Source organism: Leptonychotes weddellii, chromosome 4 (assembly GCF_054177405.1).
Source record: "Leptonychotes weddellii isolate Sample4059 chromosome 4, ASM5417740v2, whole genome shotgun sequence".
In the NCBI taxonomy this organism is placed as follows: Eukaryota; Metazoa; Chordata; class Mammalia; order Carnivora; family Phocidae; genus Leptonychotes; species Leptonychotes weddellii.
In genome coordinates this window covers 4,172,919-4,198,509 of record NC_138372.1, presented here as the reverse complement: position 1 = coordinate 4,198,509, position 25,591 = coordinate 4,172,919, and the positions used below count along the sequence as shown (strand labels likewise).

General features: G+C 43.9%; 1 protein-coding gene across 17 annotated transcripts in view; it reads right to left on the bottom strand.

The window, feature by feature from the left end:
• Nucleotides 1-25,192, bottom strand: part of CAMTA1 (calmodulin binding transcription activator 1) — an 834,392-nt gene extending 809,200 nt beyond the window's left edge. For 10 of the 17 annotated variants that reach the window (XM_081817397.1, XM_081817396.1, XM_081817399.1 and 7 more), the window contains exon 1: nt 25,037-25,192. In XM_081817397.1, the coding sequence (XP_081673523.1) occupies nt 25,037-25,081 (45 nt within the window). In that variant the 5' untranslated portion in view covers nt 25,082-25,192. Of the gene's footprint in view, nt 1-15,137; nt 15,202-25,036 lie in introns of all 17 variants that reach the window. The other 7 variants (XR_014144661.1, XR_014144662.1, XR_014144663.1 and 4 more) reach the window with 4 other exon arrangements.
• Between the last annotated feature and the right edge of the window lie 399 nt (nt 25,193-25,591).

Here is a 25,591-nt window from a genome sequence, read left to right as displayed (position 1 = left end):
GGGGTAAATGCTATGGATATAAAATGCGTGACACATGATGGTGAGAAATCAGACAGGGAAAACACCATTTCTGAACATATATCCATGCATGGAGTAAAAGGCCTCCTTGACTGAAGCATCAAGAAAGCTGGCTTCTGGGGTGCCTGGGTAGCTCAGTCCATTAAGCAGCTGCCTTCGGCTCACGTCATGATCCTGGGGTCTTGGGATCGAGCCCCACATCCGGCTCCCTGCTCAGCGGAGAGCCTGTTTCTCCCTCTCCATCTGCCTGCCACTCTGCCTACTTGTGCGCTCTCTCTCTCTCTGTCAAATAAATAAATAAAATCTTTAAAAAAAAAAAAAGAAAAGAAAGCTGGCTTCTCTCATCAACCAGATGAGCGGCTCTCAGCTTGGCTGCATGTCAGTCGTCCAGGGAGATTTTCTGAATGCTGGTGCCCAGGCTGCAATCCTGACCAGGTAAGTCAGAATGTGTGAGGCTGGAACCCAGGCATCAGTATTTGTGACAGGTTCCCAAGTGATCCCAAGATGTATCCAAAGATGGGAACCACTAAAATAAACAGCTATGTGACTCTGGGCAACTCCCTACTTTAACTAGTTTCTTCAAGAGTAAAATGGGGGGTTGACCTTCAATAGAGCATCTCCAACTTTAATGAGCATGTGGGTCACCTGAGGGCCTTGTTAAAACACAGGTTCTGATTCACAGGTCTGAGTGTGGCCCTGCCCTGTGCCTCTGAGAGGCCCCCCGGTGATGCCCATGCCATGATTCAGGGCCATACCCTGAGTATCAGGAACTAGACCGTTTTCTAAAAGATCAGGAATTCACTTAAAAAGATCCTTCCAGTCATAACATTCCTCCATAATTTTATGAATTCCTAACAGACTAAAAAAACACATTTGCCTGTTAACACAAACTATAATACAAAACTATACCAGAAAATCCAAGCAAGATAATCAAAAGAAACTACAGGGATGGTTACTCAATTAATATAGTGTCCAGCGTCTCTAGAAGTGCCCAAGAGGGGAGAAACAGAAGCTCTATAAAATATATTCCCTGCCTTCAAAAAATACTCTACCTAAAATTGCAGACATACTAAAAAAATGTAATGAAGAAACAATACATGGTTTATTAAGGCTAAAAGGAGCCGATGGTCAGATGGTTGCAGTATAGAAACTCAGTAACTGTGTACCAAGCACAAATTCTTTGGAGGAATGGACTCTCTTCAGAGAACCTAGGTCAGGGTGTGACACATAGTTTTGGGATGATGGAATAAATGAAACAAAATGCTACATAATAAGAAGTGATTACGGGCTTTTGAACACAGAGGGTGCATGATGAAAACTGTATTTCCAGTTCTTTGAAATAAGGACTCTGAATGTTTTAAGTCTCCACAGAGTCCCTTTAAAGCCAACAGAGGCCCCACACAGCTCATTAAATCAAAGAGAGAGGCCACACTGATACTCAATAAACCACTTGTATCAATTAGAAATGATACATTAAAAAACTTTTGCCACATATTTTATCATGACTTAAACTGATTCTTGAAATTCACTGGTCATTTCATATAACATGACATATAAGTAATCAAAATTAAAGCGGAGTCCGAAATTCTTAGCACCTTGACTGAACTCACCAGTGTTGCCGAGCATTCTACCCATTATGCCTAGATCAGTTAGGGAGGCTACTCGGAGCAAACTGTATCATGGCTCAAATACTATAAATATTTACTTCTTGCTGGTGTAAAGTCCGAAACAGGTGTCAGTGATCAGTAGAGGGCTCCCCTCCAAGCAGCGACTCTGGCACCCAGCACCCTCCTAGGTCACTAGGCTCTCCTGCCTCTGCTGGCCCAGGGGAACCATGCCTGGAGGGTTTTCCGGGCCAGGCCTGGAAGTGGCACGCTTCCCTGCTCTCACTCCATTGGCTAACATTTGGCCACAAAGCCACGCCTAACTGCAAGAGAGGCTGGGAAATGTGGTCTGGCTACATGCCCAGGAAGAGGAGATGGATTTCTTGATCAGCTAGCAGTCTCTTGCACAATGCCATTTGTGTGCTTTTTTTTTAATTATAGAAGAATCACTCCTTTCAGAAATGTCTTCTGTTAACCTACAACTCTACCTTTAATCCCTAAGGCTATTCAGCAGCTAAAACCAATCTACTAGTTTTTCTTCTCTGATAAATGTTTTTCTAACATACTCAAAATAAGACTTATCTCAAGGGCATCCTTAAAGGGATGTCTGGCTTTTGGTCCCAGTATCTCCAGTACTTAATACTTAATGTCTGGCACACAACGGAAGCTCAAATGATGGTTGAATTCCCAGATGAATGACATTCCCAGAAGCTCATGGAAAGGAAAAAGAGTGGCCCCATGTCTTATCATGGTGATGGTGGGATTTACTGCAGCCACCAGCCTTTCTAAGACCCTCTCTCCCTCCCCTAATGCTGCCCTGAATTGCCACCCATCCTCTAGTCCCCTAACAATCAAGCAGTAAGACAAAAGCTACTTTAGACCCACCAAGAAGAACTAAGGGGTAAAAATACTCTTAACAGTGTTCACAGACACCAAGAAAGCCAATATTAAAACATTTCTGGTGAAAGCACAGGCCTGCCAAAAAAAAGGAACACGAGGTCTGGCAAAGGCCCTGCTCTGGAGACACTCTATAAAATCGGGCTAAAGATCTCTGAGACTGTACCCCTAAACACAAGTAACTTTATCCTTTTTCTGAACCACAAAAGGTTAGTGGGGAAAAAAATTAGATGGTACAGTACAAAAATACTTTGTGCTCACATACTACCTCTTCTCAAGAAGTTTAAAATAGACCGTAGGTGCCACTATAAGAACCCTGACAACATTCCTGTGGGACAGAGACAAAGTTAAAGTACGTACTCAAGTTAAAGGGAAACCGTCTGACAGGTGGCTGACTCCCTACTACCAGGGCTGGCCCAATAAAAAAGTGAAGGAGTAACCTCTAAGGTAATTGGGGCACAAACCATTTTAGGCTCTCAAATTGAGTTCAACATCTAGAATTGAGTTCAAAAGCAAACAACTAGCTACAACAGACCACAGAACAGCTGAAGTTCTAAGAAGCTTACACAGGAACTAATACTACAATATATCAAGCCTGATTTATGACCTGAGAAATCACATTAATTGATTCACTATTACCAGAGATTCATGTAAAGCGTATTTAAAGTGATTTCAGAAAGAAAAAAAAAATTATTCTTTCTAGATATGAATCACAGTATCATTAGAATTTTCATAAATTTAATTTGGCTAGGAAGCCACTATACTCAGTATTCTGAAAATAAAGAGCGCTTATTAAATGTCCACATTTGTACAGATTCTAGTAGAACATACTCAGAAAAAACTATATAAAATTTAAAATTACACTATTTTAGCAGCACTTATCATTACTAGCACTAATGATAATTTTTTTAACTCCTCAAAGACAGAGCACTATAAAATATCAACAAAATCAGCCCAATAAACTAGGCATTCTATTTGATATTATGTACAAATAACAAGCATTTCTGTATATAAAATCCTATTTTGGCCCCAGCAGGTAGCAGAGCAGACATGATGCCTATTCTAGAAAAGGAGACACCACAGCATGGTTACAGACACTTGCCAAGGCCCCTGGCTAGAAAGGAGCAGAGCAAGAACCAGGAGCAGGTCTTCGCACACACTCCTATGCTGTCTCCACGAGAACAAAGGCTCTCTCCCTAAAGATGAAATAATGCTTCTCCATGAGGAAACGGTGCAGAAGTTTGGGCAGAGAAAGTACACAAGGCACTCTGACAGAAAAGCTAAAGCAAATGGAGACACTGAGGGATGTCCAAGAATATCGAGTACCTAAGCGGGGAGTTCAGCGTCCCAAAGGAAAGGCTAACGAGGGAAGGCACCGCAGCACCACACATGCCTAGCTGTTGATCTGGTGGAAAGATTTTCCATGCGCCTCAAATATTTTTTGGTCCACGAACTACAGACCACCCATCACCTATCACCACTTGCTACTGCCCCAAAACTAAAACTTCATCAAAACTAAAGGGGAGAATGGCACTGCTTCTCATAACAGAGCAATGAGGCATACGCCAAGAAAATGGCAGCCGCACTCCCCGGAATGGAACCCGGCTATGTGGGAACCTCACCTAATCCGCACACAGCCAGAGATAGGAAGGAAGCCAAGACGCACTCTGAGGCCAAAAGAGATTTTTACAAAGTCCACGCACAAAAGCTCCCACACCTCACTGTGAGAAGGGCTCTCTGATCCGTATTCCTAGCTTGATTACTATTAAACTACTCACAGTTCTAATAAGCTTAATTATCAGGTTGCCAAGCCCAGAGAAGATCAGAAACAACAAATGAGAAGGGGAAAGGATAGCTAGAAACTGACAGATCCAGTAGAAGCAAAAGAGTGACAAGGGAGAGCAAGGACAGATTTTTCACAAACAATAAAAACTGGATACAAGGGCTTGAAAGGTACAGCAGTTTGGGGTCATTTATGATAAAAGCAAACACTACTCAAAAGGCCCTAAAAATAGCACAGTATTAAATAAAGCCCAGTTCAATAACTTAGGTACAACATAACGAACCCATGTTAACAAGTAAAATGTACATTAAAGTCCACATATCCTACTGAACCTGGGGTTGGGGGGAGAAAGCAGTTTAACACCTTTGTCTGCATACCACTTTACATTCAATAAAATACTTCCATATGAAACCTCATTTGGTCCTCACAACATGCTAAGGCAAGCAAGGCAGATACCTCCACTGACCAAAAACTGACTGGTAAATTATTCAATTTTAGCAAGGCAGAAGGGTTTATCGATGGCACTTTAATAATACAGTCTGTTAATCTGTTTAACAGGAAAGAGCACCTCAAGAGGCACCTACCCACCTTGTTAAGGATGAAGAGAGAGGACAGGGAAGGTCTCCTGAGAAATGTCACCAACAACTGTACCTTAACTGAACACTCACCTGGACCTTCACCTCCAAAACTTCCCTCTCTAAAACTTCCCATCCTGGGGTGCCTGGGTGGCTCAGTTGGTTGGGTGACTGCCTTCGGCTCGGGTCATGATCCTGGAGTCCCGGGATCGAGTCCCATGTCGGGCTCCCTGCTCAGCGGGGAGTCTGCTTCTCCCTCTGACCCTCCCCCCTCTCGTGCTCTCTCTCTCATTCTCTCGCTCTCAAATAAATAAATGAAATCTTTAAAAAAAATAAAAAATAAAAAATAAAAAAATAAAACTTCCCATCCTGCCATCTGCAACTTACGGGGCCTCTTTCTGAAGAACAGTCCTATGCCTTCTAGTGCCATCTTCCCTCCTGTGGTGGACAAACTCTATGATGAGCCCTCCATGACCCCATCTCTTGATGTTAACATTTAACACTCACCTTTGTGTAACCCCTACCCTTGAGTGTGCAGTTGACCTAGTGACTTGCTCCTGCCCCACAGGTCATGGCACAGGTGACAAGATATCACCTCCGTGATCAGGTGATGCAGACCGTGCCTTCTGTCTTGCTAGCAGACTCTCTCCCTTGCTGGCTCTGAGAAGCAAGCTGCCATTGCTGGAGAGGGCCGTGTGGCCGGGAACGGAGGCCCTCAGTCTAACTGCCCACAGAGAAGTGAATCCTTCAAGCTGTGTGATCTTGGAATTCCGAGCGTCCTTCCCCATTTGAGCCTTCAAATGAGACCACAGCTCTGGCCAAACATCTTGGCTGCAGGCTTGTGAGGCCCTGAAGCAGCAGACATAGCAGAGCCCTAACTGAACTTCTGACCCACTGGACCAGAAATAAGGGTGTCCTGTTCTACGCCACTAAGTACGTGCCAACTGCTATAGCAGCAACAGATAACGTGTACATCCATGGTCCACCAGCTCCCAGGGACCTCTCTTCTCAGCTTAGACATCATCTCTCATGTCACTCATGTCATCTCTCATGTTCACCAGCACTCCACATTTACCACCAAAACCCTTGAAGGGATTATCTGCCCCCCCACCACCTCTTTCTCATTCTTTCAACTCACTACCCAACTGACAAAATCAATACCTTTTTTCTTGGTCTTCTTTCTGCCCAAACTCTCTACAGCATCACAACCAATAACCTCCTTCCAACCCTCTGCATTTATACTCTTCTTATTCTATTACCTCTGACCATTCGTTCTCAGTGCCCACTGGTCCTCTCCCCTCTGGTGACACATTTCTGTTCCTACAACCCTTCTTCTCCCATGACAATTTCACTCACTACTGTGTCTTCCAATTCTTTTGAACCGATTCATTCATTCTTTCAACCAAATGGCACTGCCCTGGGCAGAGAGATGTAACAATAAGCAAGACAAACTAGGTCTCTACTTTCATAAAGCTTATATGCTCTACCAGAGGCTGGGCCAGCTTAACTCTACTTGCCACTCCAGGTCTACTCACCTGCCCTGTGCCAAGGAGGCTGCTCAATCACCAGGGCCCCCTTGCCTTCTGAGAGTTCAATGAAGACGAAAAAAAACACAGTGACAGGAATGACTCCCTAATCTCTGACCCACATTTCAAATGTCACATTGTATAGGTATTGCATCTAAAAGATTACTGAGGGGCGCCTGGGTGGCTCAGTCGTTAAGCGTCTGCCTTCGGCTCACGTCATGGCCCCAGGGTCCTGGAATCAAGCCCCGCGTCGGGCTCCCTGCTCAGCGGGAAGCCTGCTTCTCCCTCTCCCACTCGCCCTGCTTGTGTTCCCTCTCTCGCTGTGTCTCTCTCTGTCAAATACATAAAATCTTTAAAATAAAATAAAATAAAATAAAAGATTACTGATACATTTGTCTCCAGTCTCCCAAAACACAATCTCCTGGACTGCCTATCTTGGTTAGTGACCTTCCCTAACCTCAGCTGTGGAGGCTCAAAAGCTAGGAGTCACTTTCAACTATTCTCATCTTTCAAGGCCCACAGGACTGTGTCTCTCACACACACAGACAACTCAGTCACACTCGCTCCTTTCTGCAACCCACTGCTACATACACTCTTGCCAGAAGCTACTTTCTCCCAACACCAGCCCTTCCTCTTCATTCATTCACGTTCAACCAACAGACACTACTAAGCCCATCCTAGGTGCCAGGTACTCAAGTCTCTGACTAAAGATGTACACCTAATGGAGGGAGAAAGAGAAATAAACAAGCAACTCCAATACAAACTCAAATGTGCTTAAACGTGGAAAACCACAGATGCTGTGGATGCACAAAGGAAGGGCACACAATCCAATCTAAAAAGAGAGGGACGGTCAATGGGGCTTCCTGGACAAGTCTCGCTGAAGCTGAAACCCAGAGGATGAGGAAAGTCGGCAGAAAAGAGAGCACATGTTTGAATATGTGTGTGTGTGTTCTGGAGGAAGGTGCACCTTCTAAGTCAAGGCAGTGGCAAAGTACAAGGGCCAAAACCAAGAGAAAACATGGTGCCCCCACCATTCAGAATCTACAAAAATGTCACATGGCTGGAGAGTGGAGAGGAAGCTGGAGAGGTAAGCAGGAGGCCCTTCCTAGCACCTTAAAGGAGAACTGACTTTATCCAGTCAATCCCACTCTTCTGCCAAAGGAGAAAAAAAAAACTCTGAAAGCCCCTCCCAGAGCAGACAAAATAAAATCCAGACTCCTCTTTTCTGACTTTCCAAGCCCCTACAACCTGACCCCTACCTACTTTTCCAGGCTCATCTACCCACACGCACCCAGAATTCCAGCCACCCCCTGTACTCTCTTGGCTCTATGCCTTTGTTCCATTCCCTCTGCTTGGAATTTCTCCTCCAACTACCATGTTTGCCTGTCAGTGATGCCAGGTCAAATTCTACCTCCTTCCAGAAGTCTTCCCAGTTTCCCCCCAGTGCCTGATGCATTCTTTATGACCTGCCTTGAATCAGTCACATCCATCAGACCGGAGGCTTCTGGAGTATGTATGAACTGAAGTGAATCCCAATTCCAAAGACTAGGAAAAATGTTCATTTTTCCAGTACTGCATTCCTAAGTAACCAACCATGGAAAATGACAAAAAAAAATTATTTTTGGATTCTATAAATACAATCAATCAAAAGCCTAAATTTAAGTTTTCATGTAAGTATCTCTAAATAAAAAGTTATACACTGCCTCATAAGATTAAAAAACATTACATAAATAAGCTCAGAAAGGTTAAGTTACGTGTGCAAAGTCACAGGGCACTTAAGGGGCAGAGTCAAGTTTTCACATACTCTTTCTCAAAAAGCTATAAAAAACCAGAATATAACCAGAGCATCCCCCCACATCTCACTAACCAGCTCGCCGATTACCAGAAACTTATTTTCCTCATTCTTCCCTCAGTTAATTCCCATTCAGAGCTCAGCTCCAGAAGCCTCCCCCAGTCCCGAGGGTCAGCCAAATCCCTTTAGGACACCCTCGCCTTCAGAGCCCAGAGCTCTTCACGGCATACAGCACCTTCACTGTCAGTTCCCAATCAGGTCCATGAGGACAGCGGCTGTGTCTGCCCTCTGCGCCTGGCACTTTATTATTACTTGTCGAGTAAATGAACGGACTTAGGAGTATTAACAATAACAGACAGTCACATGGCCCCCACAGGACTGCGAGACCCTAAACTATCTTCTGACACACCTGACAACAATGACAATTACATAAATTTTAATGTCACAATCTTATTGTAACATGTTCTAACTCTTGGGTAACTAAATATTCATATGTGGAATCTGTTAATTCTCTATTAATCATAATGAGTGTTAACCAGAATACCACATTTTTTTCCCGAAACATGCAAGGTATCAGCAAACTTTCACACCAAAAGAACACATACACAAGCCAAACTATAGGCTATATGAATAGCTAATTGCTCTCCTGGAACCTGAAAAGTCCAATTCCAGCCTAACAGTGAATTACAGTGTTTCCACCAAGGCAGCGTACCATATTAATAACTTAAAACAATATTCTTTTTAAGGTAAGATGCTTGGCTGCTTGAGTTACCAGTAGTTCCCAAAGCAAACAGCAGATCCGGATTCATAAAAAGGATTTGAGCTCCCCAAGCTGATCCATAGATTTAACATAATCCCTGTTGATATCAAAACTGCCTTTTTTGTAGAAACTGACAAGCCAATCCTAATATTCATATGGAAACTCAAGAGACCCAGAATAGCCAAAACAATCTTGAAAGAGAGAACAGGGTTGGAGGACAGACACTCCCCAATTTCAAAATATAACTACAAACTTAACTGTAACTCAACCAGTAATCGAGATAGTGGCCTAAGGATGGACATACATATCAATGGATCAGAATCGAGACTCCCAAATTAAATCCACACACTTACAGCAAATTAATTTTTGACAAGAATGCCAAGAAACTTCAGTGGGGAAAGTATGGTCTTTTCAACAAATGGGGCTGGGACAACTGGAATGCACATGCAAAAGAATGAAGTTGGAAGCCTACCTAACCTCATAAAATTACAAAAATTAACTCAAAATGAATTAGAGACCTGAATGTAAGAGGTAAAACTATAAACCTCTTACAAGAAAACACAGGTATAAATCTTCATGACCTTGGGGCAGGCAATAGTCTCTTACTTAGGACATCAAAAGCCCAAGCAACAAAAGAAAAACCGCATCAATTCAACTTGAGACTTAAAACTTTTATGCTTCAAAGGACACTATCACAAAAGTGAAAGAACAATCCACAGAACAGGAGAAAATATCAGCACATCGCATATCTGGTAAGGGACTGATATCCAGAATATACGAAGAAGAGCTACAACCGAACAGCCAAACAACAAACAACTGAATTCATAAATGGACAGAGGACTTGAACAGACACGTCTCCAAAGCAGACATACGATGGCCAATGAACACACAAAAAGATGCTTAAATCATAAGTCATTAGGGAAATGCAAATCAAAACCACGATAAGATAAAACTTCACATATACAAGAATGGCTATAATCAAAAAGATTATAGTATACAAGTGTTAGCGATGTGAAGAAATTGGAACCTTCAAACACTGCTGGCGGGAATGAAATATGGTACAGCCACTTTGGAAAATAGTCCGGCAGTTCCTGAAAAAGTTAAACACAGAGTTACCGCATGACCCAGCAATTCCACTCCTGGGTATATGCCCATGGAAACTGAAAACATATGTCCACACAAAAACCTGTACGCAAATGTTCATAGTGGAATTATTCACAATAGCCAAAAAGTAGAAATAACTCAAACATCCACCAACTGATGAATAAACAAAATGTAGTGTATCTACACAGTACCACAGTATTCCCCCCATAAAAGAAATGAAGTTCTCATACATACTACAACACAGACTTGAAACCACTAGGCTCTGGGAAAAAAGCCAGTCATTAAAGGCCATGCATTGTAGGATTCCATTTATATGAAATGCCCAAAAAAGGCACATCCATAAAGGCAGAGAGTAGATTAATGATGGCCTAGAACTGGGAGGAGGGAGAAACAGAGAGTGGCTACTAACGGGTAGAGGTTTCTTGGTAGAGTGGTGAAGACATTCTAGAATTAGATAGTGGTGATGGTTGCACAACTGCGTAAATATAATGAAAACCACTTAATTGTATATTTTAAAGGGTGAATTTTGAATTTTATCATATATGAATTACATCACAATAAAGTTGTTATCTAGAAAGGAATCAAATCCCTTTAACTACTAAAAACTACCTTGATGGTTATGTTTCTTTAAAACATTATATACTTCTGGGTGCCTGGGTGGCTCAGTCGGTTAAAAGTCGGACTCTTGATCTCAGCTCAGGTCTTGATCTCAGGGTCATGAGACTGAGCCTTGCGTTGGGCTCCACGCAGGCCATGGAGCCTACTAAATCAATCAATCAATCAATCATTATATACGTTACTCTCTTGTTAAGCAGAACATACCAAGTATTACTTTTCTCAATGTACTCAAGGGTCATTGCTATGAACCGTCAATCACTAAGCAGCTGCATCTGCAGAGCACTCAATGGCGTGCAGACTATTGGCCCTTTACAGCCTTCCACCTGCCACCATGAGAAATCAAGAAAAACCAGCTGTGAGAGGCCCGACGGATATACCAAGGAAAAGCCAAACAAGTGTGCCACACACACTTAAACAGAGGCTGTTTTCTGTTTTCTTCCCCCACACCACCCCTTCTGCAGGTAGCGTCTCCCTTTCTTACTAAGGATGCATGTTTACAACCTGTCGAGTCTAGTGGTCCACAGCAAAGAGAACAGTGAGGAAGCCCACCCAGGTATCTGACCTGGGGAAAACCTCAGATGACACTGACATCCCCAAACTGCCTTATTCTCCCTGAGAACCACATGGGGCAAAGACTGCACAGACCATCTCGTTCCAGTGCATCCTGCCTGCTTCACCAATGTTCAAAGCACAAGCCCTAGGACAGTTTCCGCACTCGTGGCTGACTTATTCCCACACACCTAGGCTGGCTGGCTGAGGATGCTTGGCCTCCTACCTGTAGCTACAGTAACCTTTTTCTCTTCAAAAAGTTTACTCCCAATAACAACCGAACATAAGAAGTCCATTTTGGAGTCAATATCCTTTCTTTTTACCCTAACGGAGACACAGTTTGAGATGCCAGGATCCCATGCTACAGAACCCTTCTCACACAATTCCCTCTGCCCCCTCTAAGCGGTCAGCAGGGCCACGGACCCTAACCAACCCTCCTTCACAGTTGACTAGACCAGGACGAACACATGGCCTATGGAAACAAAGCAACTGGCTGAGAGGAGTCAGTCCAATTCTCCATCTTGAGTATTCTAAATACAAACCTTCGGGACTGGAGCCCGATGATGGCAAGCACTGGGGCCAGAGTGAAGCCATGCAGGAGCCATGCCTGCGGCCGTGACAGGCTATGGTAGAGCAAGGAGGCTACCTGGAAGCAGAGAAATCTCATCTGCAAGGAGAAACACAGCGAACAGCAGAGCTGGGAGCTGTGGCATCCCAGAAGAGACCCCAGCTCAGCCCAAGGGGTCTCCAGAGGAAAAGCCTACTGCGTCAGAGTCTCCAGGCACAGTTCCCAAACTGTCTAGCTGCACGTCAGCTTCTGTCCTGGGAGGCTGAGAGTGCTTCTAGCTCTTCTTATACAAAACCACCTTCACTGAATCTGACCTGAATGGCCTGTGTTCCTTGCCATCAAAACTGCTCTAAAGTAGGGCCTGTTACCCTCCGTGACATCAAGTGTCCTAGCATCCACTTTCTTGTAGAAATGAACCTCAGGGCCTGATTGCCATCATTATTTTGTGTGTGTGTGTGTGTGTGTGTGTGTGTGTGTTTCAGAGAGAGAGATTTTGACACACTATTTAAGGCACAACGTCTCACCTTGGGATAACGAAAATATTGTCAAATATTTACTGTTAGGAACTCATAGCTACTTTTCTCATTAGGTTTTGAACCCATCTGGAGCGTGTGTGTGTGTGTGTGTGTGTGTGTGTGTATGGTAAAATATACATAAAGTTTACCAATGAACCCTCTTTGAGTATACCATTTAGTGCATTAAGTACATTCACATTGCTGCACACTGTCGCCACTCACCATTGTTTACTTTTAAAAGCATTCTAAAAATCATGACTTTTCCATTCTTACTAAACCAATGATTTCTGTTTATGCTCCTTCACCAAACGATAAGGGCAAAGAACCTCAGGGAGGTGGTGCTGAGGTAGGCTGGTGAAGCGGGTAGCCGAGAACATCACAACCGCTCGGAGCAGTACCAGAGCGGCTAAACCCAGACAGGGCCACAGAGGCTCAAGACTAAAAATCCCTGGAGAGGACAGATAACAGCTGTCAAGGATACTCAGCCAGTTAGAAAAGTTGCCACTATCACCAGATTTGCATCAGAAGACACCCAGACAGGCAGCAATGGGTCACATGTAGAATAATCAGATTCCGTGCAGAAAGACTGATATTCCCTGCCTCCCAGGATGCCTGGAATAAATCTCTGGGCCTTGAATTTGGCCAAGTAATCTATGATCAATTTCTGGAGGACACCTAGGACGATAAACAAGTACTTCAAAAATGTTGAGTGCCCACTCACCACCCTCTGCTTGTTATAGCTTTCTTTTTAAGCACAATGGCCTCTATCGATAAAATTAAATAGGGAAGAAACTTCCATCAGAAGCTCTGTCAAGGCAAATGATCCAACCAGTACATTTCCTAACCGCAGAGACAGGAAGGATAGGGCAGAGAATGTTGACAAGAACACCAGGAATTTTAACTTGCCTCTCAGTACCCTTAAATATGAAAAAAAACTTCTGAAACCCAAATTATGTTCAAGGCCTCTCCAAATGCTAGGCCTTTAGCATATGGAAGGGTATGCCCAAGAGAAAATCCTATGTGATCGATTTTAGTGGACTCACCAAAACTCCCCAATCCACGAGTTTCTTTGTTTTTTTTTTTTAGATTTTATTTATTTATTTGTTTGAGAGAAAGAGAGAGAGCATGAGCAGTGGGAAGAAGCAGAGGGAGAGGGACAAGCAGACTCTGCACTGAGCACAGAGCCTGACGTGGGGCTCAATCTCATGACCCCGAGATCATGACCTGAGCCAAAATCAAGAGTTGGATGCTCAACTGACTGGGCCACCCAGGCGCCCCTCCCTGAGTTTCTTAATAGAAAGAGTCATGTTTACTGAATTACTGGCAATCTATACATTTCATAAAAGTTTTATCAACCAACTCCAGAAAATACAACTAAATGAATATAAATAAGTCTACCTTAAACATAAAAAGTCTAAGGTTAGCAGACACCTCTTCATCTGTAATCATATGATATGTAAGTCTATTTCTCCAAAATTGTGAACTCTCATCCACATTAGAATAAAGAGCTAAATGTGTCCTACGGAACAACCAAGCAGAATGAACATTTTTGTGCTGTGCATCCTTAACAATAACTTTTTACATTTTTTAAAGTAAACATTCATTGACAGGTGTTAGACCTAAAAAATCAAGCCCTCTGTGTATACCAGGAAGAAGGCCCTTCAGTGACTACAGCTCAAATTCCTCCTACATAGCTTGAGCCAACAATATTCACTCCTGACCTGGAGCAAGTACCTCAAAAAGAAGAGACACAGTTACACAGAACAGAACAGCTGCATACCAGCAAAGCAGCCATAAAGCAAATTCCATACATCCAACTTCACTGTCTACCATCCTAAGTTAGGACGGGAAGGAACTTTAGAGGTCATCACTAGGACAACACTTTACCCAACACGTGAATCATCTCAAAATTACTACCAACTAAGTATCCAAGACTTCAAGTCTAGGGAAAGCAGGATGAGAAGCTGTGCCAGAGCCAAGAGTGATGAAGTAGAATCTGGTAAGAAGAGAAGGGAAGAGGCTTCTAGCACGTGGCCTACATAAAGGGCAGCAAGAACAGCAGAAAATACACCTCTAGCTGGGGTCCTTGGTCCTACTTGCCAGGTTCCTGGCAATGAAAAAGAAGAGCAAGAGCTGGGGGCCACGGTGGGCTTGTGCTAAAAGCCACGTGGGATACCTGACTAGAGAACTCACCTAGCAGTATTTGGTTCAGGGCATGACCTGTGCTAATGCTGACAGCACAGCAAGTCTTCCCCATGTTCTGAAGTCTGATATCAAAACCCGTAACTTTTATGCAGTAGAACATAGTGTTGAAAATTAGGGAATGTTTGCAGATATTCCTTTCTTCAATAGTATTTATAATTAGATTCCTTCAGAGAAATTATATTTAAATAATTTTAAAATGTCTTCATTCTTAGGGAAAATTATAAACATTAAGTCATCTTCAAATGCTTATTCACATCTACTTGCTCTTATTTCTTTTCTTAGAGCACCTAAGGACAAAGGACAAAGCTCAATGAGAGACCATGCACCTCTATTCCCCATCAGCCAACTCAGTGCAACCTAAAGGAACACAAAGCCATCCAGGATGGGCGGAGACGGTAACTCTGAGTTGCCATGAGGTTTTAAAAGTCATCTCAGGAGCAACACTAGGTATCAATCAAAATGGCTGCAGTTCGAATCATCTACTCCAACCATAAACTGTAACTGAGCTAAAGTGATTTCTAAATATAACACACTTTATTTCCAAATGTTTCTTGGCAATTAAATATCTAGAAAGTCAACAAACCCCCGAGAAAGCAGAGAAAATGAACTTTGTGAAAGCTCACCATTCATCAACTACAGGAGGCTTGAAAGATGCCACACGCCGGAGGCTCAGCCTCAAACTCGGCCCTGCAGAGGAAAACTCCAAATAAGATTTCTTCAAGAACTGCTCTCATGCAGTACTAAATTACAAGCAGTGACCTCCCTGCAGTGACCTCCCTGCAGGAGAAATGGAAGTCCACAGCCAGAGAGAGAACCCTGCGCCACCCGGGGGGGGAGGAGACCTGCTCAGACACCCCAGCTAGCACACTAGTTACAGAAGAACAACTACAGACTGCTGAAAATCTAAGTCTCAAGCAACAGAGGTACTGAAAATATTTCAAGAACAACACAATGCTTCCCCCTCCAAAAAAAAACTCCAAATGCATTCCAAGAGCAATTTGAGTAGAACATAATTTAATGTCCAGGCCTCACCTCTCTGAAATAAAGCAGATCCTCCAATTTAGTCAAATTACAACCGAAATGCTACTTTATAACAAAGAAACTGCAGCAGAGTGCTCTGAACTTCATGGGAGAACAAAAATGTAGTGTCAATATGCTCACAACACGGCCAATCCACAAAATCATGAGGTAATTAAACTGACTGTTTTTAGGTTTCAATCTGTTTCGCCAGAAACCCTGTCCAAACTACACTGATGCAAATCAGCATGAGCAACTATAGCTCTATCAAAACAACCCCGGTATCTTATCTTTTGTTTTACCTTTTATCGCTGATTTATGGGCTAATAGTAAACTGATTTGTGCATGTGCCAGAAGTCAGTTCAGGAATACAAAATAAGAAAAGAGAGTTAGAAGAGCAAATTCATGAATGAAAATGCTGACGTCATAGTTCAGCTCCCAGCAGAGCTCAGGGGAGTCTGTGAAGAAACAGTGTACCTTTTGGGATGTTAAATCACCAGTCATTTAGGAAAGGAGATAAAATAGAAAAAGTCCTTGCTCAGGACAGGGAGGGTGAAAAACAAGAGAGAGAAAGAGAAAAAGCTGTATTAACCTTTTCCCTAGACCAAAAATCAAAAATGCACGATGTGTATGCCACAAACAAGCATAACCTCTAAACCTTGGAACTGCTTCGTGATCTTCTTAAAAGTAGTATTTTGTAAAAATATGGTTAGCATGTCTCTAAATAAGTAGAATACAGTCCCATCCCCACCTTAAATCTTCCTCCATCACATTCAGAAAAAGAGCACATGATAACAGTTTTAGTTCTTCACTCAAAATTACCTGGCAATGCCACACACCTAATTTTAAGCAATTCTGAATATAATGGGGTGGGACTCAATGACCTCAGGCAAGCTACTCGAATTTTTATGGGCAGGGAAAAAAAACGTTTTTATCTAATGATGTAATATAAACTAATAAAAAAAGAGATTATAAAAATTTGATTTACTTAGAACTATTAAAAGCGGCTAGTGGTGTGGATTGTTCACATTTTTCATCTCTTGGCAGGGCTGAAAATACAACCAGTAATACAAACTTCTGTAAAGTTTAGACATGATTTCCTAATATCCTTTTACTAAGGACACTTAAGTCACTGATTCCTAGATGCCTAACACTTCCCAGGAATCTTAGAAAATAAGCGAGCCCCAGATCCTTGGTAACCTCTCCAAAGCACAACACTACAAGGACATCCTCTCTTCCTTACCATTCATATGGCTTAAAATAGCCATTCACCCAAAATGGGATTTTTTACTTTAAATTTAAGCAATAAACAATTTTGCCAATAAACATTTTAAAAAGAAGATCTTATTAAGTTAAAATGCAAACATACCGGTTTTATCTGTAAATCTAAAATGTTAAAAGAGATCATCTCACATTTCCACCACAAATATCTTTGATAGAACATCACTACCCCCTTGTGGATTTGCAATAAAAAATCCTTATCTTTTATATTCACTTTTTAAATATTTCATTCTGAACTTCCATTAAAGTTTACATTTTCTTCACTAAGAAGGGTTATTTTATTCCAATTACTTTTTTAAAAAGAGAAAAAACACCTAACATTTTAAAATAATCAATCCCATCAGCTTCTTTATCTTCTAAGCATCTCCACGTTAGGGAATGTTCTTCAGACAATAGCTGTGTGTGCCAATTTCAACATGGTACCCACGCCAATATTCCATTTTTCCTTAGAATAACTGAATTTACACTTCCAATCATCACTTTAGATTATCTTCAATGATAAATGGGTAATTTCTTCACTAGTGCATCATTTTTCCATTTGGTAATTTCACACTTTATACCAATTTCTTTTTATCGCTTCCAAATGGTTTGATATCCAAGTACCCCAGAAAACCAATGGGGCACGTACATCCTCAGAAATAACTTTTCAGACAAGGATTAAAACACAAATCTAAGTTTCAAAAAGATTAATTCTTGATTGTATTACTGTACTTTTAGAAACGGCACTCTAAATCAACCCCAATGAAGGAAAAAGGGAAAAAAAAAAAAGGTAACACCTGTTTTTCAAAACTAGAAAGAAGGGCCTTGTGTTTCTCTGTGTTTTTAGTTGCAGAAGTACCTCCAGTTTTATCTGCGGATCATTCTAATAAAACACACAGATACATCTTGTTAAACGCATACTTAAAAAAAGATTAAATAAACTTAAACATCTGGTTTATCACATGTTACAGACAGACACCAGACTTCACTTAAAGTATAAATCATCTCCGCAATAATGTATCGGCTACAGACAGCAAGTCTGAGTCCTGACTAGTCCCAGTGCCATTACTGGGAGTTAGCTCCCCATTTGCTCACAGATGTGGAACACGAAAGTAGGAACACAGTAACTTACTATTATTACGAGAAGTAAACCCCAGTTTTCATTCCAATGGTAAGGTGAAGATAAGGGAGGAAAAACAATCCACTTTGCAAGTGTTAATTTTTAAGTAACTAAAAACACAATCTTACCTCCTGCAACGTATAAGAAAAAACAAAACACACAATGTGTGGTCTGCCGTTAGATGAGTGAATGTGAATGCTACGTGTTCTAAAGGCCTTCACAGGGCCGCCCCACTGAACGCTGAATGCATCAGAAGTACCCGTTAAGCAACACATCCAAAGCCAGCGGCTCAACTGTACAGCAGGGGCAGTCAGAGCTGGCCTTCACGGTTCGCTTTTTGGGGATTTTGTTATGTTGTTTGGGGATCTTTTTTTTTTTTTTTTGAGAGAAGGTAGCAGGAAGATATTTCAGATGACACTAGAAGTAAAATTAGTGGTGAGAGTAATGTCACTTAATTAGTCTCCAAGCAGTAACATGTTTAAAACCATTAAGAACTCAGATCCAAACATTTCTTTCAAGGCATGTCACTTTGTACACTTGGAACTACAGGACCACACTGCAGAGAGCAGACTGAGGAACAGCCCCAGACCAGCAAATCTCCTTGCAGTCACTTTCTGGGAAGTCTCAGGCAGGGCTATGTTACATGACTTGAAAGGCCTGGCTAAATCTGAAAAAAAATAAAATAAAATGTGACTGCACTTTTTCCAAATGAGTAAAGGACTCGTGTGTATAAGAGAACATGCAACTCTATCAAGAATGAGCAAAATACTGGGGTAAATGTAGAACCATTTTAAAAATTCCTCTGGCCATTCCATCTTATGACATGTCCATCAGTCGAAAGTAAATAAACAATCCTCTAAAAAAAAAGAGAGAGAGAGAGAGGAAAGGGAAGTAATATGGCTGACACCTGGCTTCTCTTTGCAATGGGGTACACAATATCTCTTTTTTAGTCCAGGGTAATGAGCTAAAAAATGCTCAGGAAGCATTACCAATCTTTACACAAGGAGGCCCATGACCTTCTACAAGCAATGGTTCTCAAAGCAGAAAGATGCAATACAACCTTAGAAATACACAGCCAGCATACTGATGGGGGGGGGGGGGACCTTTTACTTTGTCCCTCCATATAAAAAACCAGGGACTGCTGTCTATTGTCAATATATACAGAGAAACACTGTCCTTACCAACAGATGACAAATATCTTTGGATGGAAGACCATCACATTTGACAGAATGGCAACACATCTTAATGGCAGGACTGATGGGCACTACATCCAAGGATGGTGCAAAATACAGGGACTGGATAATGTCTGGTCAACCTCTATCCTGAACCTGATCGGACGTGCAAAACAAAACAAAACAAAAAAAGGAGGAAGAACAAGAGAGAAAGACAGATTACACAGTATAACATGGAAAAGAGAATGAATGACCATGCAACCCTATTCATGTTATGTGGACAAAGAAGTAGAGCACAAGAACACTTCCTACTCTCACCCTCAAACACACCAAAGACTATAGCTAGTATGACAGTAACATTAGAAGACCACCACCTCCCGTGAATGAAGGTCCCAAATGAAGTAATATACTTGTTGGCTCTGCCCAAAGAAATTTATGATTATCAAGCCAAAGAGACAGAAAGAAGCTGGCTAAATGCAGCAAAAACAAATTTCCAAAATCCTACATGAGGAGTCCCAGATGCCAGAAGGACACAGTGTTTCATCCTGGGATGCTATCCACTTACAAATACTACTGTCACCCCTGGCCTTGCGGCTTAAACCCCATTTCATCCCTCTATCCTTAGGGAGACAGAAGTCACACTGCCTCTTACTACAGGACGAAAGGAATGGTGGGCACCCCCTTTAGTAAAGACAGAAAGTCTACAAATACAGTAGATCTGCAAATACTTTTTTATAATAATGACAAGGGCAATAAGGAAACTTCTTCATATGGGAAAGAAAGGGAGGTAGGACTCAGGTCATCTAGAACACCAAAAACAGGAAGAGTAAGTGATTCTAGAAGATACAGAACATTTTAGAAAATGATCTGTTATAATGGAAACACACATCACCTGTCACCACAAAAAATCTTCAGTCACATATTCACATGAATAAAGGACACTGCCAAACCACATACTGTAACAACCCTAAACAAGAGTTCTTAAGCGTGAAATACTAGAAGAAATGGTTTCTACAGACATTGTGGAGGGGAAATCTGATTTAATACAGAATGAAAAGAAGTACATTTCAGGTTAATTTTTTATTACAATAGTCATCATTCTGTATACCAAAACTACACCCAAAAATAATCAGAGGCTATTTACTCCCCACCCCCAAAAAAAGACAAGACACAAATAAAAGTACTATTAAAGAAAGTGTAAAGTATTAGAAATCACATAATAAACAAAAGCAGTAATAATTTATACCAGATATCTAGTCTAAGAATGGTCACCACAATTAGGCATAAATTTAGATATAACACTTCTTGGCAGTAAAAATGTAACGGCATCTCATACAGTTCTTACTACCTGAGGATATGAAACATACCAGTTCATCGTAAGAGAAAATTATTTTTCTACCCCTCCTTCTATAAAGGATGCATTTGATTTTATGTTCTACACAATACCTAGTATGTTCTATACAATACCTGGTACGTTGCTGTTCAGATGTTAAACAAGCATTCCAACCAACCACGTATCTAAGTGACCTAAAAGTTAAGCCTAGCCATTTAAAAAGAAGATTGACCTTACTTTTTTCTACATACACCCTACACACAGTCTGAGGGAAAGCTGTTAAATGCCTCTCACACTGCCTTCCACCCTCTCCAACACCCTCAATCCTGCAGGGAGGGGGTAAGAGTTCAGTGGAATAGTACACCCTTCGAGTATATTTTTGTAAGATTACAATCTAAACAATTAAAATTCAGAAAGGAATTCCTTAAAATAATAGATAAAAAGACAAGCACAAGATACATCGGGATGTCATTCATACTAAGAGATCTCTAGCAGTCACGTAACCACCACAGAACCACGCACATAGTAGAAGCTCAGTGAATGTCTCCAGAATGAATGCGCCCAGTGATGGAATATGGATGCCAAAACAGCTTCTCTCCAAAAGGACAAATTCAAAGGTTCCACCAAGGAGGCAACAGACACAACTATGAGGAGAAAGAAAGAGAACATGAGAATCACCTCCTATTGCTTTTTCCATAAGGAAAATGGGAAGAAGTACAACTGCGCACGACAAGGTATTTCCCTGAACCTGGGGAAGTGGGAAATGCCCACAGCAATGAAGGAGTGGTTAAAAAAAAAAAGTTAAACCACAAGATGGGCTACCGCAAAAGCAGTCAGGAAAATTATAATCCCACCAGGCATATGGGCTACGTCCAGCATAAACAGAGAACTAAAATAATGCCACCTGACACTAAAGAACAGGCTACTTTAGAGGCAAAGCCTAAACACTAAAGAAATGGAAAAACACGGGTAAGCAGGATGTATAAATATGTCTCAAAGAACAAGCAAGAGCAATCCTACTCTTTTGGAAAGGAAAATCCAAACCAATCTGACCTTGAGTAGAGGTTGCTATGTACACATCAACACTCGGAATCCACTGAATGATGAGATAGAGAAACCCAACATTTAACAGCAGGGTAAGTCAAGTCTTCAAGAAGACAAGGGAAGAAATATCCCATGAGTCACCCAACCTTGTCCAAAAAGCTGGAGGTAAGGCCTGAGGGGGAGGAGAGAGTGACATTCTAACAAAAAGATGTAAGAAAGAAAAGTCCTTAAGAGAACCCATCTTGCAGGCCGAACGTCCAGAGAACCGTGCACTGAAAGAGTAAGAGGGAAAAGCTAATTTCCAATAATCAATGGGGTGAGGGACACAGAAAGCACAACCACATTAAACTCGAAGAAAAGAGCCCAACTTTACACACTAACCTCAAGTGTATTCCTCTAACCCTTACCATTTTCCTTCCATTGCCCATTGTACAGAGCACCCCGATTAGCAGAGGAGACCCGGAAAGGCAGGCGGTGGTAGGCAGAAGGACAGGAAAGGATCCACCACTGGAAGTGAGATGAGAACGCTCACTCTCCTGCGAACACCCCAACATCTACAGCAGGTACTCAACTCTCCTTTTCCAAAGGTCATTAATACCACACCCTAAAACCACACAATTCCATCATGCTGGGTATAGATAGAGACAGAATAACAGCAGTATAAAAACTTAAAAAAAAAAAAAAAGGAAGTTGAGGTTAAAAGTGCTACTTTGGGGCAGTGGGTTTTATGCCCCCGGATAACTCCTTATTACCTGAAGGGCAAGGTCTCGAAGTCAAAGCCTAATGCTGACCAATTCTCCAGACCCCCCTGCCTCCCTTACTCGGTACTCCAGGTGAAGAGAGACTCCTTGCTCAAAAAATGCTTAATGGTCCAAATGCTCAGAGTCTGACAAAGCTTGTTGGGGAGGACGAGGCGCCACACTAAGCCGGTTGAAAAGTAAGACTCTGCTGAGCGTCTGCAGCCAGAGGCCACTCCAAGCTCGGGGAGGGGAGGGAGTGCAGGCCCAGAGGAGGCCCCATCATGGCCCTGCCCCAGGGCGGAATCTGCAAACTGTGATACTCAGGACAAACCTGGACAACAGTCCCTCCGACCCTTTGATGAGTGTCACATCCCAAAGGTACCTTTTCCTAATGTGTACAACCTCTCTCAATTATTTAAATGGCCAAAATAAAACAGCGACATATTTATGGCTGTTCATTCCTAGTTCTGTCACAGAAACACATATTCTCACCCCCTCCTATTGATGCCCCAAATACATGAAACCTCTTTCCCATACCCAGCAGTAAAGAGATCAAGATGAGAACTTTTCACCCCACGAAGAATCAAGCAGAGAATACTGCCCCTGAATTCAGAAGGCCTAAGTTTTGGTGTGCATCGGCAAGACTCTACACTTCACATATTCCGGGACTTGGTGAACATTCAGGATGTCATTCTGCTTATTCAGTACAGAACAAATGACAAATGAAAGAGCGGTAAGAATTGGCCATTTATCAATGAGTTTTCTAATTCTTCTAAGCCTGAAAAGTTACCAACGACAGTAATATATATCCATACGTGTACACATCAAGGTCCTCACGTACACGCAGAATGCAGAGCTAGCCACATAACCCTTCCAATTTACAGTGTATATGTGACAGATGTGACTTTGTCTTTTAATGCATACCTACGTGTGTATATATACAAACAAATCCATGGCATCATGTTTTTCGCCAAAAGAGAACAAAAGCAACAAAAAAATAGAAAACATCCAAATTTCCCCTTCACCTGAAAGCTACAAGACCAAAAAAAAAAGTTCAGATCCCATGAGAGACAACACGAGGCCAAAGGAAGGTTCTAGTACAACAAGAAGCACATTAGCAACCCCTTCCCGAATGGCACGTGGGCGACATGAGTGTCTACACTCCCTTTTCTAGATGGAAAGGCATATGGCTTCTTCTTACCCAGCCAACATGAATACAATTTAAGAAAATCAGAAAAAGTCAAGGTAACAGGCTCACTAAATATGGCTGACTGGGAAACAGAAGCCATAAGGAGGATATGGGTTCTCTTAAAAAAGAAATGGGAAGTTTATTTCCAGGGAAGGTTCAAAAACTCTTCAATGTAGGATGTACAAAGTCAGGTTCTTACTGCACAGAAGACAGTGATGGGAACACCAAAAAACAAGGGCACAAGACCATGTTCCTGGTGGGGTGGTGTCAACTGGTGAATGCTGCCCCTACCTCAGAGGCAAGAGTGAAATGGAAGCACAAACAGATCCTTGTTTTCCTCAGACACAGAGGAGTAATCACCGTAGCCCCCTCTTATTCAAGTACTAGGCACAATGGAAGCCCTGCCCTACATCTGATCAGGGGGCCCCCACCCTCACCCAGACAAGAAACTCTGAGGAGAGAGAACATGTTAGGGGGAGATAGCCAAATGGGGAAAGGAGCACTGGAATGTCCAGTTTCTCCCCTAAGAAAAAGAAGGCAACTCAAAGGGTATTCAGGAAATGAGCTCACCCTAACCCAGGAAAGTGTGCAGAGAGTGTGCATAATCTGTAAGAAGTATCTGCTTTCCTATTTAGAAATGACTTCAGAGCTGCACAGGCCCCCACTACCCTCTGGGTGAAGGAAGAAGAACATGGGGGAGCCCGAGTCCCCTTGTCCTGGCTAAAGGGTCAATAGATGGTGTGCAGAGGCCCCAAAAGATTCCACAGAAGATGAGAGGTTGAGACAGACCCCTCTGCCAAAGAAGGATCAGGGTCACAGAAGGTAAAGGGCAAGGGAGTATGGAGATCCTCACTTGCCATAGAAACGGAGACCCCACCCTCCTGGCTGCGAGGGGTGCAAGGGCAGGAGTAGATGGGAACGACTGCTAGGGGCGGGGATGCTGCGCAGGCCCCCTTCCCAGGAAGGGAAGGGGGAGGGGTCACACGAGGCCCTTCTGCCCGGGGACGCTCAGCAGGAGAGGGTCCCCCTGGCGGGGAGAAGCACGGGGACCCCCGCCGGCTCTGGGAGGCGCCCACGGGGCTCCAGGGTGATGCTGGACGGAGTCCGCCTGGCCCTGCCGCCCGAGAGCCACCAGCGGCGGGGCTTGAGCGCCGACCGTACCCCCGACGGGGACCGGCCCGGGGCAGCGGGGCGCGGGGCCGGAGGGGGCCTGAGGCGGATAAACTTTCCGCCCCGCGGCCCCCACCGGGCCCGGCGCGGGGGGCGGGGGCCGCGCCGCGGGCCCGGGAGCGGCGGGGATGCCCGGTCCGGGTGGGGGAGGCGCCGGCCCTCCCTCCGCCGGCTCCTCCTCCTCGCTGGGCCCGGCCCCCGCCCGCCGGCCCCCCGCCCCTCCGGCCCCAGCCCGCCCCCGGGTGGGGGTGTGCGGCGCCGTGCTCCGCCGCCCGGCGAGTCACCTCAGGACCCGGCCGCGCTACGCCCCCCCCACCCGCCGCCCCCTCCTCGGCCCGGGGCGCCCGCCCGCCCGCCCGCCCGCCGCCGCCGCGCCCCCGCGCTCCCGCCCGGCGCCGCCGATGCCCGGGATGTCCGGCGGGGCCGGGTCCCGCCGCCTGCCGCGCCGCCCCCGGCCCCTCACGCGCCGGCTCTTACCTTCCGGCTTGTTTTCGGCAGCCATTTCCCCTCCGCGCGCCACATCCTCCTCCTCCTCGCGACCGGGACCCCGAGCGCGCGCCTCGTACCGCCGCCGCCGCCGGCCCAGCCACCCCGCCGCCGCCGCGCACCCGCCCTGGCCCCGCCCCGCGGCCCACGCACTGCGCCCGTTGGGCCGCGCGGCTGCCACTCATACTGGCCGCCACCAATCGCCCGGCACCAAGGGTCTCACTACTCTCCGGGAGGAGCGTCCTATCCGCCCGGCCCATTGGCTGGTCACCACCCAACGGAATGAAAGGATTGGTCAAGAATCAACGCCCCCTCCCCACCCACTCCCAGGAAAGCCCACCTTCCAGACCTAAACAAAGCTTCCCAGTGGCCAGAGCCGGAAAGAACTGCCCAGTTAGGACCGAGCCGACACGGAATATTTCCTCGAGGCCGAGACGTGGCGCTTTGATTGGGCGTTACTACAGTGTTTCCCAGGCCGTCCAGACCAATCAAAGGGGGTTCCCGGAACTCGGGAGCGGCGAAGGGAAGCCCCGCCCCCGAGCGTGA